Genomic DNA, 21,432 nt, shown 5'->3' on the forward strand with positions numbered 1-21,432 from the left:
TAAAAACCAAAAATGTTTTACAATCGATGAATCCGAGTTTCACCCTTACATAATTCGCGAGCCAACAAGTTTTTTTATGTTCCCTTCCGATTTATTGCTTAACTTTACATTTCATAGACCTATACCCAAAGAAAGCCTAAAAGAATACTCCATGGGCAACAAGATATTTCGATATATCCACTGCATCCACACAAAATTTATGCTGACATTTTGAAGCCGGAATTTCGGGGTTTTTTGATTTTTTTAATAATCCGGACGCGCAACAATATAATATTCAAAACGCATAATAGGATTATAGAACTCGTGATTTTACATCGTTTAATGTATATATCATGATTGTGCTCCATACAGTATCCTAGTAATTGGAGTCCAAAAGCCAAAATTTTATGCGTGAAGTTTCTTAAAAAACCTATTTTTTGCGTGTAAAATTTACAAGTGTCATTCAATTTCATGCGTACCCCGCGTGAATTCAGTTTTTTACGCGACGGATCTAATGAGCCCTTCCGCGATCTAATACATCCACTAAAACCGCGGATATATACCTTGGAAATAGGAAAATCAGCAAAAATATATTTTGACAAATCCGCGTACTAAACCGCGATTTTCTTTAAACATTTTGTGTCATAAATTACAGAGTCACGCGAGTAATATGGGTCTTTTACGCGAAATAGAATGTGGAGGCACATCCGCTGTTCTTGAAGAATCTATTTGAAATAGGTGTATATTGACGTATTTTTGGTGGGCGCTAATGATACCGGATGCGCATCATAATTGTGTGCACCTTGCGCCACTTTTACCCACTTTAAGGTTTTGGGCATTGTGAGATGCAACTGACGACACGCAATGGCCGCTGAGTGAAACATAGATATTGCATAGATATTGAAAGAGATTGATTCGCTGTATCCAAAATCGGATGCGCATCAACCGACTTTAACTAATTCGCGAATAACAGGCCTTTCATTTTTTTATTTTCCTTATAAGTTATCACAGTAAGCTGTTAAGCTTTCGCGATGGTAAACCATGTTTCTTGATGAAGTTTTATACGGACTCTTAGGTAGTATAATTTAGATTTGCTCCCATTTTTTTTTAATTTTTTGGATTTTCCGCGAAAATAAAAACAAATTTTAGAAATTATGTTGCATCTATGGTTGGATTTCAAATGCTGTTACTGATATATGCATACATTTTCTTAATACAACAAATAAGAAATTTTAAAATATTTTTTTCTTTATAAGAGGATAAAAACCGCTATAACTTTTGCGCGCATCGGCCAATTTCGTGAACGCGAGCAGATTTGAAACCAGAATTTTTCCTTAACCTCTATACCAAAAATCGTAGATGTGCTCGCAATTTTTTTTATTTTTTTTTTCAAATTGAATTTCAAAGGAAATCTGGTTTTTTAACAAATATAGTTTTCGAGAAATATCTCCTTTCTTTCTCCAGTAATTTGCAAAATTTTCCAAAATTGCGAAAAAATTGCGGCTTTGACCAGGAAAATCGATTTCTGAACCATCTTGCCTCGTAGCAGAGGTTACAAAAATTCGCTCGTTTAAGGACACGAGTCGATGTATTTAATAAGCTTAACAAACTATATGAAGTTCGGTTCGTTCGTGGTCGCCGATATCAAACACTGCCTTTAGCACTATTATTGTTTTTGCAAATGTACATATTAGGGCTGTGACTTTTCGATATTTTTCTCAAAAATGATTTCCTGTAGCACGGTTGAATGACGCTTCGCCTATTAATCACTAAAATAAAGTTTGTTCCATTTAAATTTAAAAAAGATCAGGCACAAATCGATTTAAAAAATATATTTTTTTTTTTTTTTGAAAAAATTTATGAAATGAGAAAAAATCTCAAGAATTATTTCCCAGCAAAATTTGAAGGAAGCGGTTCTGTGCGATGACCTGATTTCATGTCATCTTTTGCATTGGTTCAAACGAAGTGGTGAAAGATCCGATCTTTTCATTAGCATTTGAACCCATGCAAAGGAAGCCGTGAAAGATCCGATCTTTTCATCAGCATTTGCACCCATTCCATCGATCCAATAAAGATGATGTTTATGTTTTTTTATTTACACACCTTTATACTTTTTTTATTTATCTAAATATGTTTAAAGCTACATAAGGTTTATTATATACAATAGGCTTGTTGTTGTCGGCGATTCAAAATCACGAAAGAAAAGGAACAGCAATTTGAAAAGAAATATGTTACGACTTTTGGAAAGAAAATCTTATAACTTAAAAATAAATTAATAACGCATAAATTATATTTTCCTGAAAAAGTCTCTCCTCTCCTTTCGTTACATTTGATTCTCTACAGATCCCTAAAAAGCAAGTCGATTTTTAGATCCCTACGTAGCGATATCATTAGGCCTGTTCGATAACTTTGCAATTTAAGTGCAGATACTTGCAACTACTTCTGATTTCTCTTTTACTGAACAAGTTTGCAATCGAACAACATTTTGTAAAACTTTGTACAAATTTGTACAAACTTTTGAGTTATCGTACAGACCTATTTTTTCCCCGAAATAAAAGAGTATAAATTTCCAAAGTTTTGTTATAAAATTGAAAGTAATTCACGAACAAGAAATTCGTAAAGGAGTGCAGTTGGAGTCCACGTCGAAATCTGAACTGGTGTTGGGAAGATAATAGAAAAAACATGTTGTAAGATGAAATAAAATCAAAATGCGGAGAGCGGAGGAACTAAACTCTGTTGCGGTACAGCGACGTTGATAAATTGCAATTTCTTATATAAATTTTTTGCTGATAAATTAGTTGTAATTATTTCATGTATTCGTTTGAACTAATAAAAAGTTTTATTGTCATGAAAATCATATTTGAATACAGCATTTTCAATTTTCCAAACAAGATTAAGGATTATTACATGTTTCGAATGGGTGACGTAGGGGATGAAAGATACCAAGGTGCGGTCCTGACCGGCTTTAAGATGGCAAGCCCAGGATTTATCTTGGTCCCTCTTTCATCTCAAGTGGACACTGACCTCCCCGTGGTGTCACCTGCGGAACTGCCTCTAACACCCGTTAAAAGTAGTGAGCTAACATGTGTCGCGCGTTCACCCATAAGAACGTAAAAACTTGGGTTTGTGCGTCGGGTTAGTAACCCTCCCCTAGAAAAAAACAGCTTACTATGAAAAAACGAAAGAAGAGAAACACAAACTCATCTAAAGTTGACGAATCCCGCAAACGTTTTAAGGACCATGATCTGCGAATCTGCACCTGGAATGTTCGCACTCTTTATAGCGAAGGTGCAGTTTACGCATTGGCAGATGTACTTGAAAAGTACAAGGCCGACATTACTGCCATACAGGAAATACGATGAATTGGGAAAGGCGTCACAACAACACCTAAAGGTGACGCACTGTATTATAGCTGCCATGACACAAAGCATGAGTTTGGTTGCGGATTTGTAGTTGGTCGGAGGCTAAAACATCTGGTACTCAGTGAATGAAAGACTCGTTGAAATTCGATTAAAGGCAAAATTCTTCAACATCAGCATTATTTGCGCTCATGCTCCCACTGAAGACAAGGACGAACAGACCAAAGATATTTTTTACAAGCGCTTAGAAGAAACTTATGACCGTTGCCCTGCCCATGACATTAAAATTATACTAGGCGATTTTAATGCCAAAATTGGAAAGGAGAATATCTTTGGCCTAACAGTCGGGAAATTCAGTCTCCACAGTGAAACATCTGACAATGGTATAAGGCTGATAGACTTTGCAGCTGCAAGAAACATGGTAGTTAGCAGTACCAGATTTAAGCATCTCGATATTCATAAGGGCACCTGACTGTCGCCAGATCAAAGAACAAGAAATCAAATTGATCACGTTTTGATAGATGGAAGACATGCATCAAGTGTGTTGGATGTACGATCGTTCCGAGGTGCAAACATAGACTCGGACCACTACCTTGTTGCAGCAAAGGTACGTACCAGATAAAACCTAGCAAAGAAAGTGCGAACAGACACAACACGGAAGTTGGACATCGATAAGCTGCAATCACAACAGATAGCCACAGCATATTCCACTCAACTGGCCCAACTGCTTAATCAAAGCACTCCTCGTCCCGATAACATATCAGGACAATGGAAAACATTGCCCAATCCATGTAAACAGCCGCAAAATCCATACTTGGATACCAGAGACCTCCGCCAAGTAATTCATGGTATGACCGAAGAGAAAAATGCGGCATATAGGGCTACTTTACAATCAGTAGCAACGCGTAGCGCGCGAGTGAGGTATCGGGAGGAAAGGAGAGAGGAGAAACGTCTTTTCCGCAGTAAAAAAGAGAGAGATAGAAAAGCGGGAGTGTGAATAAATCGAGATGTACAGGAGACAGAATGAAGTACGAAAATTCTACCAAAGAGTGAAACGTCAAACTGATGGCTTTAGAACTGTCACATCCTCCTGTAGAGACCAGCAACGTAATCTGGTAACTGATACAGATAGTGTGCTAAGGTTATGGAAAGAGCATTTTTCCAAACTGTTGGTATCCAATAGTAGCGAAGTCGACGAATATACCACAGATCCAATCCCAGAAGATGGTATTGAATGTATTCCACCCGGCCAAGATGGGGTAAAGACAGCAATAAGAAGAACAATAAAGCAGCAGGTGCTGATGGCCTACCAGCCGAGCTGTTTAAAACCGGAGGCGACTCGCTGATAAGGTGTATGCATCAGCTAGTTAGCTCCATCTGACAGGAAGAACGCGTACCCGACGATTGGAACCTGAGCGTCCTGCGTCCCGTCCATAAGAAAGGAGATAAGACTTTATGCTCCAACTATAGGAGCATAAGTCTTCTTCCTATCGCCTACAAGATAGTGTGAGGGATATTGTGCGAAGGACTAAAGCCCATGGTCAACGAAATAATTGGACCATACCAATGCGGCTTTAGACCTGGCAAGTTCACCAGTGATCAGATATTTACCCTGCGGCAAATCCTGGAGAAGACCCAAGAGATGCAGATCGACACCTACCACCTTTTTGTCGATTATAAAGCAGCCTTCGACGGCCCGCTACGTTCAAAGGTATTCCAAGCCATGTCTGAATTTGGTATCCCCGCAAAGCTCATTCGGCTTTGTAAAATGAATCTAACTGACGCAAGATCTTCATTTAAAATAGGAAAGAACCTCTCCGAAGAGTTTTGTACCAAAAGAGGTTTCAGGCAAGGAGACAGCCTTTCGTGTGATCTTTTCAACATCCTGCTAGAAAAGGTTATACGAGAGGCAAACGTCAAAAGAAGTAGCACAATCTACACCAATAGCCACATGTTACTTGCTTATGCTGATGATATAGACATCATGGGACGATCAGTAAAAGAAGTAACCGATACCTTTATGAAGGTCGAAGGAGAATCTGCTAAAATGGGTCTGGCGGTAAACGGCGAAAAGACCAAATTGATGGTGTCGACGCGCAAAGCGTCCATAGAGCTCGGACCAACTGTGGAAGTTGGTACATATAATTTTGAGGTAGTTAAAGACTTCGTCTACCGCGGCAGTGCCATAAACACAACTAACAACATCAGTTGTGAAATAAAAAGAAAAATTGTATTGTCTAATAGATGCTACTTTGGCTTAAGTAAGCAGTTTAAAAACAAAGCCGCAACTCGTCAAACAAAAATAACGCTTTACAAAACACTGATACTACCCGTGCTGATGTATGGTTCCGAAGCCTGGGTACTTGCGCAAGCAGATAAGGCAGTGCTTGGCGTGTTTGAGAGAAAAATGCTTCGAAAAATCTACGGGCCGATCTGCGTTGACGGTGAATATCGGCGTGTTATGAACCACGAGCTGTATCTGCTATACAACGACATCAATATAGTTAAACGTTTCGAGATGCAGCGATTGCCTTGGCTAGGCCATATAATAAGAATGAGCGATGATGAACCCGCTAAAAAGGCGTATAAATTCGAGCCACATGGCGGTGCACGCAGAATTGGCAGGTCAAAGAATAGATGGCGCAAACAAGTGGATGAAGAGATGACAAGGCGCGGTATTCTAAAAAACGAAGCACTAAACAGAGAGAATTAGAGATCTTTTCTTAGTTCGGTCTATAGAACAAATGTTCTGTAATGGGCCAGCTAAGTAAGTAAGTAACATCATTTTGTGCGTGAGGTTTTTTCACCGAATCACCTTATAATTAAGATTTTATTTGTAAAAAAATCATAACCCTAGTACATACATATACATTCTTGCATTTTATTGTCCGTTTACACTCTTAAGCGAATTAAAAAAAGGGTCAAACTCATAAATTTTTCATTAACAAATAGTAAAACGTGTCTTCGCCCTCTTCACTTGAAAGCGTGTCTTCGCCTCTTAGCTTTAATACACAAATTAAGTTATCAAACGTTAAGAATTGTTTTGATATTTAGGTAAAGTGTTAACCGGGCTAATAATTATACATAATTAGTTAATAAGTTAATTGTGTGTTTACTATAACAGCAACAACAACAACGGTGTTTTAATTGACAGCACTTTTATGCAATTTTAATGAGGAAATGTGTAAACAAAAGGACAACACCGCAAGTGGGAAGTCTTTTAATTTTTCGACAACCACTGAAGGTGAAGGAGTTCATCGAAACCAGGAAACCTAAAAGAAAAAAAGTGAAGAAATCAAAAAACAAATTTTCAGTTAAATAAGTTGTCGTTGCTTTCTTTATATAAAAATTATTAATAGAAAAAAATGGCTGAAGTGGAACGTTACTTTGAAGATTTTGTCAGTCTACCATGTGGACTGCTAAAATCTTTGGGCTATGATTTTCTTGGCACATCCTCCCGTCGTTGGCTTATACAAGGCTTAATGCGCTTATATTTTCTGCTAACATTAATCGCCTGTTTATATTGCACCTATTTTGTGGCTGAAGAAACTATGGCGGAAATTGTAAAAGGAGTTCCCAGTTTACCACTGCTGTTGCGTCTGGTCAATGATTTTAATTACAATGCCATTGGAATACTCAAAAGTTATTACTTCTTTCGTAATTTAAAAGCTAAAAAATCGCTATTTCGCAGATTTCGTGAAATTTTCCCCACTTCTATAGAGGATCGTTTTGAATATCGTGTAAATGAGTGTTACTGGCCGAAATGGATAACCACAATATTGTATTTGTATTTTTGTGCCACAGCTTTAATACTTTTTTCACCGTTGGCTGAAACATTTATTGAGTATTTTGTGGATTTGATAAAGGTGGGCTATGCCAAGGCCAATTGGGGTTATCATAAACTGTATGAAGAACAATCGTATGTAATTGATCATCACAACCCGTTGGGGTACACGCTCATATATTCCATGGAAGTGATGAACAGTCATTATGCCATTGTCTTTAATATTTGCCCCGATATTTGGTTGGTCGCCTATGCCATACAGCTGTGCATGCATTTTGATTATATCACAAGGAATTTGGAAAGCTATCAGCCCATGGAAACGAAAACGCAGAAGGATTTGAAAGTTGTATCGGAATTGGTGCGAAAACATCAGATCTTATTGGAGTAAGTACAACTATTCTGCATTTTCATGATGATTTACTCAACTATGTATATGCTGGCAATTGTAAGTTGGATAGGAATGTATGAAAAGATTAATATTGGCAGGGGAAAAAAATGTTTTGAAAGATTCCAGCGTAAATTTGTATCCGTTAGATACAGATCCAATCAACACAGGCTACACAAAAAAAACATAAACCACCTTAATAATACCACTTGAACGAAGACTTTGGAACGTCCGGGAAATTGTCGAGAGAAGTATGGAGGGGACTGTAATTATATTATTGTATTTATACCCTCAGCATTTATGCCAATGAGGGTATATACACTTTCATACGGGCAAAATGTGCCTCATCGAAATAATGGTTTTAGACCCCAAGTATGTTTGGACGAAATGTGTTTCAGACAATTTGGAGTCGATTGAGCAATGTTCGTCCGTCTGTCTGTCTGGCTGGAGCGCACGAAAACTCTCGAACGGATGCACCGATTTGGTTCAAATTTTGGCTTTCGTAATATTTGGCCCAAACTTAGTTTAAGTTCGAAGATAGGCTATATCGGTCCACTCATTCCGGTACCTCCCCCACAAAAGTTCGAAAATGTTCGGAAAATTTGTGCGCACGATAACTCTTGAAGGGAGTAACCGATTTGGTTCATACTTTGCACATCCTGAAATGTGTACCAGACTTAGATAAGGTTTCAATATGGACTCAATCGGTCCACTTCTTCGGGTACCTCCCACACAAAATTTCGGAAAAATTCAGTTTAGGACCTGCTCTCGAATCGCTTTGATTTTTGTTGTAGCAACTTGTATTCGCTGTCCCCCATACGACGGTGCAAGTTATTTAAGGGGCAAGACCATACTTCCTGAGAAAATAGCCTGAAAGGTGAAAAAAACCCCTATGACACCGGATCTGCCAATTCGGTCCAAAATTTGGCCTTCGTAATATTTTGTCCAAACATAGTTTAAGTTCGAAGATAAACCATGTCGGTCCACTCCTTCAGGTACCTCCCTCACAAAAATTCAAAAATCTTCGGAAAAAATATGCGCACGATAACTCTTGAAGGGAGTGGCAGATCTAATCCATACTTTGCACACCCTAATATATCTACCAGATATAGATCAGGTTCGAATATGGACTATATTTGTGCACTCCTTTGGGTACCTCCCACACAAAATTTCGGATAAGTTCACTTTAAGACCTGCTCGCGAATCACATTGATTTTTGTTGAAGCGATTTGCATTCGCTACTTCCATTACGACGGTAAACGTTTTTTCAGGAGCAGGTCCATATTTCTTGGGAAAACATCCCGAAAGGTGTAAAAAGCCCTATGTCACCATATGGGGCTCTCGAACTGTTCTACCGATTTGGTGTAACATTTGGTATTCGTAATTTTTTATCTAAACTTAGTTTCATGGGGCAATACCGGTCCCCAACTTCCGGTACTTCTCCCCAATATTTAAAAAATGTTAGGACGATATCACTTGAATGGTGCAACCAATTTGGTCCAAATTTTGGATCTCCTAATATTTTGTCAAAATTTAGTTTAACTTCTAAAATGGCCCATATCGGTCCTCCCTAAGGGTACCTCCCCCACAAAAGTTCAACATTTGTGTTAATTCCTAATCCACATTTTTGTCGGCAAGTTCAAATGTTGAAAAAGGGCCACAAAATTCTGAATAGACGCTAAATACATTCTATCTGTCCGTAGATGAAAGTTTCAATTCACATTGGCTGAGGGTATACCTCTGTCGGCAAAGCCGACTGACACTTTTTCACTTGTTTTATCTTGTAGACACTTACCTGAGGTCTTCTATCTCAGTACCGTCGCACTGTGGTTTAGAAGTCGGTTTTCCTGGCCAAAACACCAAATGTTTGTCATGACCAATTGTTAATTTCTACATGGGATTTGATAGTAAACATGTTGAAACTAAGGAAACCAAAAAATTAGTTCAAAATATTGAAAGATGTGGGTGTGGTGTGCACCTAAAAACGACAATTTTTCACAATTTTGGAAAATACGTAATTTTTGCAAATCTCTGGAGAAAGAAATTGCTATTTCTCGAAAACTATAACATATATTGTGTTGATTGTTTTTTTATTAAGAAACTTTTCAATCAACTACCGTATCGTTTACATACGCAGAGGAAAAAATATGATTGATCCAACAATAATCGAAGAGCAAAATATGTATTGTAAAGGTAATGTTAGATTCCGCATATTTTATTGTGAATCCAACAATAGTTATTGTCAATTACAACAATTGTTTTTGTCATATCCAACAATAATCTTATTACAATCTTATTCTCTTCTCTCGGTATTTGATGTCGTGGTAAAAAAAAAACAATTTTGGTGCGTTTTGTTTGTATCTTATCTTTGTTTTTTTTATTTTATCTATGTTCTTTTTTGTGTATGTACACCATGAGATTCATGTTTTGATAGTTGAATTAACAACACGACAATCCGAGAAGTGTTTTTTGGTTGTAATCTGTGTTTTCTTTTCTATATTTGTTATGGGCTTTATGGTATTTCTTTTTGGTGGTATAGGTGCTTGGAGCATGAGCGTTTTTGTTGCCTTTTTAGTTAAACTTGGCAAAACCTGACCATGTGTTGTGTTTGTCAATACGCATAATATTATACATGACATTTATACCAAAGTTATATGGAAAGTGTATATGAGAATTATATACGATCAAATCAAAAATTTCAGCGACAGGTTTTCTGGACTGACAATAGTTTTTGTAAAAATTCTAGATTATGATATTTGCTACCATCGGCATTGTTAATGATTTTTACAATATTAAGGAATTTCGCAATTTGTTTTTATTTTTTATGTTTGCAGCAAAATATGGTATTTTTGGATTTGCAATTCAATGCTTGAACAAAACAAATGAATTGTTGAAACAAAAATAGATATGTTCCAACAAAAGCGAAAAATATTTTTTCTTTGCGTGCATGAAGTGAGCTATTTTATTTTTCCTCTTTCAGCCCTTCTGTCCGTTTAATACTTTCTTAAATTTACTGAAATTACATGGGCACAAATGTATGCTTCTCCTTACCGTTTTCCTATATGAATTATTGTTTTGTTTTTTTTAAACAAATGGACATTTTTTTATTTATGAGTTTTTATATGAGTTTAAAAACCCAGGATTATCTTTTTTTAATTTTTGCATTTTTTTTTTTTTGTTTTGAAAAAAATGTTTATAAATATTTTTTTTAATTTGAACATTGGTGGCGTCGTTTTTTAATTGGGATAGCTAATATAACTTTGTTTTTAGCTTCTGGCTTAAAGCCAGACTATTTTAAACAAACAAAGTTTTTTAATTATTTTTTAATTTTTTGTATTTTCATGTTTTTCTATTTGTGCTTGACCATGGTAGAACAATAAAAGGTAACAGCAATAACCAGCTGACTGAACTGGGCTGTAATGTTAGTGTCAAATTCCATACGACATTTTATATATTTATTTCTATGTTCGATGTATATTAGAGATATATATTTTTGAAGAAAAAATATATTCATTAGAAAGAAACTATTTCCCATAAAGACATCTTCAGCTTATAGAGGCGGTACAACATTTGTTATTATGTATTTTGGTGCAAAATTTTTGGTCAAAAGTTACAGAGTTTTGACCACGAAAAAACGATTCTGAAGCACTAAGTCCACGGGGGCAAAAGACCTGTTCAACATTATTCAATAAAGTCTGCCATGACATCTGGCATTCTTCTGCTGCGATGGATGGGTTGTGGTCTCTGAGTAAGGCATTAATATTAAACCTTTGAATTGCATCAGTGTGAAAGCTATCACAGTCTGCCTGATGTGCTCGCTGATTCATAAATAGCTGTCGCTTGCGCGGATGACATAAACGTGCTAACGAACCTTACAAACAATATCTTGTGGTAGTTATTGGTCGAAATCAGGAAACAGCAGAGATGGTCTCTATGATGATTTTTTAGGTTTTCCACGGTCAGAAAGTTGTAAACGTCGAAAACTTCATATACCCGTAGAAAACGTATAAAAAGCAGTAAACGTCATAACCCTCAAAAAAATTATGTTACCATTTTTCAATTAATACTAATTCTAAAAGCTTATCTTTGTTATTGAAGAGCGTACGTACCTTTTTGGAAATTTAAACACATTTTTATTAATATTTTATTTTTTAAAACAACTGAAATGATTGAACAAAAAATGGATTAAGCACTTAGCACGTCATTTTCAGTACATTCTGAACATTACGTGTGATTCAAAGAATTTGCTGGCGAAATAATAAACAAACATACATATAATGCCTACATAATATAAAAAATCAAAACGATCTGATAGAAGCTCTTAAACTTCACTTTATCCGAATTTTGTGTGGGAGGTACCCGAAGGAGTGGACCAATAATATTCGAACCCTATCTATATCTGGAAGGAGTAATACGCTGTGCAAAGTTTGCACCACATCGATTGCTCCCTCCTTGAGTTATCGTTCACATCATTTTGCGGATAAATTTTGAACTTTTGTGGGGGAGACACCAAGTCGGCCCCAAATTGTCTGAAACGAATTTCGTCCAAACATACGTGAGGTCTAAAACGGTTATTTCTATGAGGCACATTTTTGGTCGTATCAAAGTGTATATACTAGGCCAGGGCGAATTGTGTGAAAGGAAAAAAACCTTAATGGGCCCTTCGCGTTTCTGATTCCCGGGATTGAACTGAGCAAAAAAGCCCACTGGTCCATATGTCTACGATGAAAATCGAGTCTCCCGATTTTGACATGAAGTTTTTTATTGACGTTTTTTGGATTTTTTGGCATATAACAGCCAAACCATTGAGGTTTGCGATCCAACATAAAAAACAAAATTTCGAATAAGGTATTATTTGTTCAAATCGGTTAATAAATGGCTAAGTTATAGTGGTTGATTCATACCAATACAATTACACGATAGAATTTTGTAGCAGAACGCTTGAATATTTTTCTGGTCAACTTTTGTAGCACAGTGTCATTTATCGATATTTTCCGAAAAATTTGCACTTTCTCAAGGCAAAAACTGCCTGAAGGAGCATTCCAATACTTTTGCGCTGTACTAGAGAGTTCTTAATTATTGTGTTGGCTACAATTTTGCTATTCGTGTTGGATCGCAAATCTCAATGGTTTGGCTGTTATATACCAAAATATCCGAAAAACGTCAATAAAAAACATCAAGTCAAAATCGGGAGGCTCGATTTTCATCGTAGACATATGATCCAGTGTACTTTATTGCCCAGTTCAATCCTAGGAATCAGAAACGCGAAGGGCTCATTAAGGTTTTTTTCCTTCCACACAATTCGGCAACAACGCAACTTCGGACAGTTCGATCGACCGAAAATATCGCAGCTGTACGTGATGATGTCGCTCAAACTCCATCCACCTCAATTCGACACCGAGCTCAGCAAATTGGTGTCTTCGAATCCACATGCAGCAAATTTTGACGAAAGATTTGCATCTTCATGCAAAGTTCAATTGACACAGGAACTGAAGCCAGCTGACCATGGACAGCGAAGGGAGTTCGTTAAATGGGTGTTGGAGAGGCAACATGAAAATGCTGATTTTGCCGATAAAATTCAGTGACGAGTCCCATTTCCATCTTGATGGCTTCGTCAGTAGGAAAATCCTCGAGTGATTCACGAAAAGCAAATGCATTCTCAACATGTCACTGTGTGGTGTGGTTTTTGGGCTGAAGGAATCATTGGACCTTTTTTATGAAAATGAGGCAGGTCAATGGTTTTCGGTACCGTGAAATGAAAACCAGTTTTTTCTTGCCTAGAATTGAAGAAATGAATGTGGAGGGCATGTGGTTTCAAGAAGATGGCGCTACATGTCTACGGCCAAAAAAAACAATTCAATTGCTGCATCAGTCATTTCCCGGTCGTGTTATTTCGCGTGTTGGCGACCAGAATTGGCCGCTTAGATAGTGCGTTTTAACACCTTTAGATTTTTTTCTTTGGGGTTTTTTGAAGTCGATGGTTTACGCGAATAAGCCGAAGACTACTCAAGCCTTAAAAGAGGAATGAAATACCGCAGCATTTACGCAAAATGGTCATTGAAAATTTCAATAAAAGATCGCGTGTGCCAGTAAAGCCGCAACGGCCATCTTGTTCCATACATAACCTCATTCTGTCTACTTTACGTTATAATAAAGTTTCACAATTTTTTTAAATATCTGTGTTTTTTTTTTAATTTAAAAATTGCGTTAGAGCTTATATGTTTCATTCGATTTTATCCCATTTTATATTTAAGCCGCACAAAGGTCACAATTTGCGTCAGAAGGCTTTAAAATTTGATATGGTAAATCCTGTTCAATTTAGAATCATGTCCGGAAAATTTGGTTCTGATCGGTTCTGACATACATATATCTACATATATATATATATATATATATATATATATATATATATATATATATATATATATATATGTATATATATATACAAGTAAGAACGGCGTTAAGTTCGGCCGGGCCGAACTTGTTATACCCTCCACCACAAGTTGTATTGAAGTAAAATGGAATAATTAGTTTCCTTTCGTGTATGAAGAAGACTTAATACTAAATTTCAGGAATTTCGGTAAAACAATGTGAGGCACCATTCTATGGGGGCTATTTCAAAACGTCGATCTATACGGACAAATTTCTTACGGAAAGTTTTTAGGCTCAAAGAAGACTAAATACCAAATTTCCTATATTTCGGTAAGAGAATGTGGCTAAAACTTAAAAAATACCGAAAATCAAGAAGTACGCTTCTATGGGGATATAGGAAGACGTGGACCTATACTAATAATACTCTTCTGGAATATTTTATTACTCTTGGAAGACAAAATAACGAATTTCAGCTATTTCGATTGGATATTGACGACGCAGTCTTCAGTATTACGAAAATCGGGAGGTACCGTTCTATGGGGGCTATATCGAAACGTGGACCTATACCGACGAATTTTAGTCAGAAATGGTGCAATATGAAAGAGTGGACCTGTACAGACATATTTCTGGCGAACAGTTTTATATCACATTGAAGACAAAATGTCAAATTTCAGCCATTTTGGTGGAATATTGAAGACACAACCTTTAAAACACGAAAAATCGGGAGGTACCTTTCCATGGGGGCTATATAAAGGCGTGAACCTATACCGACAAATTGAAAGGGGGAGTTTGAGTACCCTAGAGCTGGCAAACTATCGATATCGGCCCCATTCGATTTTTTCGATATTTTCGTTTCAAAATATCGATAAAATCGATACTATCGTACATTTCCTACTGCTATTTATTTGGAATCTAAAATTGCCGACTGACATTTCGCATGTCAGTGAAATACGAGGCGAATTAGAAAAGTTTGCGGCCTAAGCAACACGCAGTGTCGCCTGTCGTCATTTGACAATTTTTTGGAAATTGTGACAATTTTTAGTCTGAGCGTACTCAGGACAGTTTGACATACGACCATGTGTTGTGTTGTTTACAGTGAATTGAAAAAATCACTTTGCAAAAAAACAAGTAAAAAAGTATCAGTCGGCTTTGCCGACAGAGATATACCCTCAGCCTGTGTACATTGAAAATTTTTTTTTTCCAAAATACGTATGTATTTAGGGGGTTTTAAAAATGTTGGGCGTTTGAACAGACAAAAATGTTGATTAGGATTAAAGATCAAATGTTTTGCGGAGGAGATACTAAAAGGAATGGACCTACATTGACCATTATGAAAGTGGATCTCCAGCCACTACATATGGTGCCATAGGGGGTTTTTACACCCTTCGGCTGGTTTCTCAAGAAGTAAGGACTTGCCCTTGAAAAAACGTTTACCATCGTAATTGAGGCAGCGAATGCAAGTTGCTTCAACAAAAATCAAAGTGATTCGAGAGCAGGTCTTAAAATGAACTTATCCGAAATTTTGTGTGGGAGTTACCGGATGGAGTGGACAAATATAGTCCATATTTAAACCTGATCTATATCTAGTAGATATATTAAGATGTGTAAAGTATAGACCAATTCGGCCACTCCCTTCAAGAGTTACCGTATGAACAATTTTTCCGAAAATTTTTGAACTTTTGTGGGGGAGGTACCTGAAGGAGTGGACCGATATGGCTTATCTTCAAACTTAAACTATGTTTGGACAAAATATTACTAAGGCCATATTTTGGACCGAATCGGCAGACCCGTTCGCGAGTTCTCTTGCGCTCCAACCACTTCACACGGTGTCATAGGGGTTTTGTAACTTTCATGCTATTTTCTCAGGAAGTATGGACTTGCCCCTGATAAAACTTAAACCGTCGTATGGAGGGCAGTGAATACAAGTTGCTAAAACAAAAATCAAAGCGATTCGAGAGATGGCCCTAAACTGAACTTTCCCGAAATTTTGTGTGGGAGGTACCCGAAGGAGTGGACCTATTGAGACCATATTAAAACCTCATATTCCTCTGGTAGAAAGTTTACGCTATACAAAGTATGGACCAAATCGGTCACTCCCTTCAACAGTTATCGTGCGCACAAACTTTCCGAACATTTTCGAACTTTTGTGGGGGAGGTACCGGAAGGAGTGAATCGATGTAGCTCATCTTCGAACTTAAACTAAGTTTGGGGAAAATATTACGAAAGCCAAAATTTGAACCGAATCGGTTCATCCGTTCGAGAGTTATCGTGCGCTCCAGCCAGCAGGACAGACAGACAGACGGACGGACGGACATGGCTAGATCGACTCCAAATTGTCTGAAACACATTTCGTCCAAACATACTTGGGGTCTAAAACCATTATTTCGATGAGGCACATTTTCATCGTATCAAAGTGTATATACCCTCCTTAGCCTAAAGGCTGAGGGTATAAAAATGGAATTTATTTGTGAAAAATTTCGTCCGTTAATTTTTCACAACTTTAGACGTGGATAATCGCGGCAAGAGTGTATCGATCAAATTAAATCTTTGTATGTCAATAAAGAACCATCCTATACACTATGAAAAACTGGTTTAATGAATTCAATCGTGGCCGACATTCGCAAAAATAAAAAGAGAAGAAATTTCGAAAAACTACGATCGCAGTGATTTAAAAGACGTTTATAAGAAAATGCAGAAAATAATTTCAACACGATCCGAGAGGAGCTCTTAAACTTCACATGTTCCGAATTTTCTGTGGGAGCTACCCGAAGGAGTAAGCCGTGATAATCCATATTCGAAGTCGATGTATATCTGGAAGGAAAATACGATGTGCAAAGTTTGAAACAAATCTATTGATCTCTTCGATAGTTATCGTTCACACCATTTTACTCGAAGAATTGGACCGGTCGTGGCTCATATTCGAACTTAAACTAAGTTTGGGCAAAATATTACGAAATGCAAAATTTGAGAGTTATCGTGATCACCAGACAGACAGACGGACGGACGTCGCCTCGTCAGCCTAAAGTCCGTGTTTAGACACACGGGAAAGTAAATTCAGTTTTTAGGCAATAGGGGGTAGGAAAGAGTATTGAGGAGCTCTTTCCTCTCCGCTCTCTCCCAAAAACTCAATTTACTTTCCTGAGAAATTTGTGTGTCTAAACACAGACAAAGGCTGAGGGTGTAAAAACTTTTGGCTATTGCTTCTATGGCTTTTCTTTAGTGATGTCAAAATGTCCGATAGTATCGATATAAAAAACTATTCGTCGATATTGGCGTAAAAAATTAAGTATCGATAATATCGATATTTCCATCGATGGTTTGCCAGCTCTAGAGTACCCCCAACGAAGTCTAAATACCAAATTTCAGCCATTTCGGTGGAATATTGAGGCCACAACGTTCAAAATACCGAAAATCGGGAGGTACCGTCCTATGGGGGCTATATGAAGACATGGACCGACTCCGACAAAATTCTGGGAGAAAGTTGTGTACCCCTAAAGAAGACTACGTACCAAATTTCAGCCATTTTGGTAGGATATGATGATAAAACCTTCAAAATACCGAAAATCGGGAGGTACCGTTCTATGGGGGCTATATGAAGGTGTGGACCGATACCGACAAAATTCTAGGGGAAAGTTTTATACCCCTAAGGAAGACTACGTACCAAATTTCAGCCATTTCGGTGTGATAATGAAGCGAAAACCTTCAAAATACCGAAAAACGGGAGGTACCGTTCAATGGGGGCTATATGAAGGTATGGACCGACACCGACAAAATTCTGGGAGAAAGTTTTGTACCCCTAAAGAAGACTACGTACCACATTTCAGCCATTTCGGTGTGATAATGAAGCTAAAATCTTAAAAATACCGAAAATCGGGAGGTACCGTTCTATGGGGGCTATATCAAAACGTGGACCGATATATCCCATTTTCAATACCAACCATCCTGCAAGTAATAGCAACTTCTGTACCAAATTTTGACTCTCTATCTTTAAAATTGCGAGCTGTATCTTGATTTCAACAGACAGACGGACGGACGGACGGACATGGTCAAATCGACATAGAATTTTATGCTGATCAATATTATATATATATTATAGGGTCTCCGACGAATATTTCGATGTGTTACAAACGGAATGACAAATTTAATTATCCATACCCTCCATATGGTGGAGGGTATAAAAATTCTTCAGGTATGCCATGATGATCGAAATATAAATTCTCTGAAATGGCTGGTTGTTTGTAGATTCATTAGGTCTGAGAATAGATCGTAAGGTAGTTTTTATACCGAAAAATGGCGGGGCGGGGGACCTCCCCTACAACATGTTTTAGCCAAAATGTTTTCAAAGATTTTCCTTTTGGTACTGGCGTTTCCTTTTTCTAGAAGTGTCTATATACTCAATGTTTGTGTTTTGTTATCATTTGATGAGCTTTCTAAAACTTTTTAAGTTTATAGAATCCAAAATGTCCAATGATACCGCCCGTTATTACTTCAATAGATCAATATCCATCATTCTGATATGGACCCAATAACTACGATCATATGTTTTTCGAGAACCAGACTTCTGACTTTTGCTAATAAATGAAGCCACTGCACTCTAAACTTTGAGTTTTATTAAATTGACAACTGAAATGTGTTGAAATGTCCATTACTTTTGAAGTTTTTGACCTTGGACCCATGTTCATGCTTCTCCCGTACGACTCGCCACTCCCCCGAAGAAGTACGTATGACTGATATCAGTTTCAAAATTTTAGTAACTTTTAATCTTCACAAAACAAAAATAAATGATTTGAATCATATAAAAAATGATATTTTACAAAATATTGACGATTTTTGCATGGGATTTTGTTCAGTTGCATATGTTTGGACCATTAAATTTTAAGGCCAGTTATGTATTTTCACATTTTTTTAAAATTTGTTGTTGTATAACAAGTCAAAACTTTTTATTTTCTTATATTTAAATCAATGAACTATAAATAATTGCAAAAACATAATTAATTTTACTTAAAAAAATAATTTAAATAAAATTTCCTAAAACGTGCAATTTTGTTGCAAATGTATTGGCCACCGCTGTAGATACATTGGTATTCTAACTTTCTTAAGGAAATAGTATACCTAGATATATGGTTTATTCTGAAATTCATAGTGTAATTTTGTGTAGAATTTTTCATCTTTTGACACTTTCCACCTAGAACCAAGTTTCATATTACTTTCATGTAATCAATTGGAAAAAAGAAGGAAAAAATTTAATCAAAAAAATTGGGAAATATTTTTATGTTTTTCAGCAAAATTGATACTGAAATTTTCATGATATATATGGTAAATAGACATTTCATTTCTTTGGTGACCCATAGTGAAATTTGACTACGAATATTTTTGTCTTTGACATCAGATTTACAGATTTCGTGTATTTTGAGATCTATAGTAAAATTTTATGACGAACAATTTGTAGAATATTTGGAGTTGATATGATCACATTTTAAAGGAGTTTTGAAAGATTTTCAAAAAAAGGACAAAAAAAGACCCCTTTGATGAACGGCATGAGGGTTAAATTTTTTAACAGGAATATTGCCCACATCCTCTTCTGTAAAGTTGGCGAAGACACTATATACCTAAAATGCAAGTATTCCATAATATCTTAACTCGAATATTTCGAAAAAAATAGAATTGGGCGGAACTTGCCCCGCCTACTTTGGTTACTTTCCGATGTAAACTTTAAAAACGCCGATATACGTGTCTCATATTTTTTGCTCTACTTTCATAATCTACTCAGTTTTCCTTGTCATTTTTGTTGTTGTCGCACAATGTTATGTATACATTTTTTGCAATGTAAGGGATAATCAGTTGTCATTACTTTGTAATGCACTGATAAACAAGAGAATATATAACTTATTATAATATTACGGATGTATATATACACATGACTCTTTATAACTTCTTCTATTTTCAGACTTGCAGACGACCTAAGAGAAATCTTTAGTTTACTTGTTCTGGTTATGTTATTCTCCACAGTGGCTACGTTGTTCTGTGCAGCAGTGTATGTTCTAACGCAGGGCGTGAACAAAAATGTTCTCGGTTATTTGGCATTTTTGCCCACCAGCTTGGGTCAATATTTTATGGTATGCTATTACGGGCAACTAATTATCAATAAGGTAAGTTTTGTATTTCAAATACATACTGAGGAAAACAAACGTTTGTTATTTCTCCTCCTTAGAGTTTGGAAATTGGAGAGGCGGCCTACAGTCAAACATGGTACAATGGTTGTCAAAGTTATAAAAAATCAATATTGGCAATAATGGGACGAGCTCAGCGTCAGTGTGAAATCAATGCTGGTGGTTTTCAAACTACTAATTTGAAAGGTTTCGAATCGGTAACTCCATTGTATGACTCTCATATTTGAATATATACTAGAGTGATTGTTTCTTTTTAGGTTATGCGGATGACTTTTCAGTTGTTTACTTTATGGCGTACGTTGATGGAACCAAATTAATTATTTATATTTCTTTAAAACTAAGAAAATTAATTTCAGTAACATTTTTCAGAATGTAGCATTGAATAACCTAGAAATATGCACCTTATTTTGCACATTAAAATTTGAATTTCACAAGTTTTCCTTAATATAGTGTTAAACAAATGAAAGGAAATACTTTTTCGTTATGGAATCTCTCAAATAAAACGCTTGCCATTTAAATTTGTCACAATTTTTAATTTAAAGGCAAGCGTTTTATTTCAAAGATCTTATCATGAAGATTCCATAAATGAAATATTCATTTTTGGCCACTGAGAGCCCCATTACAGCCAGACCGAAAATTATTTTACGTAAAATTGTCTAATAAACTTGCAGAGGCGCTACAGAACATAACTGTGAGCAAAGCGTACTTTGATAAGTTTTGTCTGAAGTAATTGCTTGTGCGTATTATTTGTGATCAAAGATTTCTTAATTACTTACTTAGCTGGCCCATTACAGAACATTTGTTCCATAGACCGAACTAAGAAAAAATCTCCAATTCTCTTTGTTTTTCGCTGCGCTTTTGGAATACGGGGTCTTTCCATCTCTTTGTCAACTTGTTCGCTCCATAGAAGCCTTGGCCTGCCAGTTCTGTGTGCACCGCCATGTGGCATGTATTCATACGCCATTTTCGCGGGTTCATCATCGTTCATTCTTATGATATCGCCTAGGCAACGCAATACGATACGTTTAATTATATTCATGTCTTTGTATAGCTTATATAGCTCGTGGTTCATACGACGTCGATATTCACCGTCAACGCAAATCGGCCCGTAGATCTTTCGAAGAATTTTCCTCTCAAACACAACAAGTACTGTCTTATATTCTTGTGCAAGTACCCATGCTTCGGAGCCATACATTAGCACGGGCAGTATCAGCGTTTTGTATAGTGTTATTTTTGATTGACGAGATGTGGCTTTGTTTTTAAATTGCTTATTTAAACCATAGTAGCATCTGTTGGCCAATACAATTCTTCTTCTTTTTTCACAAATGATGTTGTTTGTTGTGTTTATGGCAGTGCCGAGGTAGACGAAGTCTTTAACTACCT

General features: G+C 36.7%; 1 protein-coding gene across 1 annotated transcript; it reads left to right on the plus strand.

The window, feature by feature from the left end:
* The first annotated feature begins 6,560 nt into the window (after nucleotides 1-6,560).
* On the plus strand, nucleotides 6,561-20,779 carry LOC141389424 (odorant receptor 49a-like). The gene is made up of 4 exons (XM_073960885.1): nucleotides 6,561-7,506; nucleotides 19,827-20,028; nucleotides 20,091-20,246; nucleotides 20,307-20,779. Exons 1-4 carry the CDS (start codon nucleotides 6,704-6,706, stop codon nucleotides 20,364-20,366), a joined length of 1,221 nt encoding a protein of 406 aa, XP_073816986.1. The 5' UTR covers nucleotides 6,561-6,703; the 3' UTR covers nucleotides 20,367-20,779.
* Nucleotides 20,780-21,432: the final 653 nt, after the last annotated feature.

Source organism: Musca autumnalis, unplaced genomic scaffold (genome assembly GCF_047663935.1).
Source record: "Musca autumnalis isolate F117 unplaced genomic scaffold, ASM4766393v1 scaffold_1, whole genome shotgun sequence".
Lineage (NCBI taxonomy): Eukaryota > Metazoa > Arthropoda > Insecta > Diptera > Muscidae > Musca > Musca autumnalis.

Bases quoted from the DNA above. Each gene is read 5' to 3' on its own strand.
- LOC141389424 (XM_073960885.1), top strand. From the start codon at position 6,704: ATGGCTGAAGTGGAACGTTACTTTGAAGATTTTGTCAGTCTACCATGT. The intron at 20,029-20,090 runs GTAAGTTTTGTA...TCTCCTCCTTAG, and splicing joins GGCAACTAATTATCAATAAG to AGTTTGGAAATTGGAGAGGC. The intron at 20,247-20,306 runs GTAACTCCATTG...GTTTCTTTTTAG, and splicing joins ATTTGAAAGGTTTCGAATCG to GTTATGCGGATGACTTTTCA.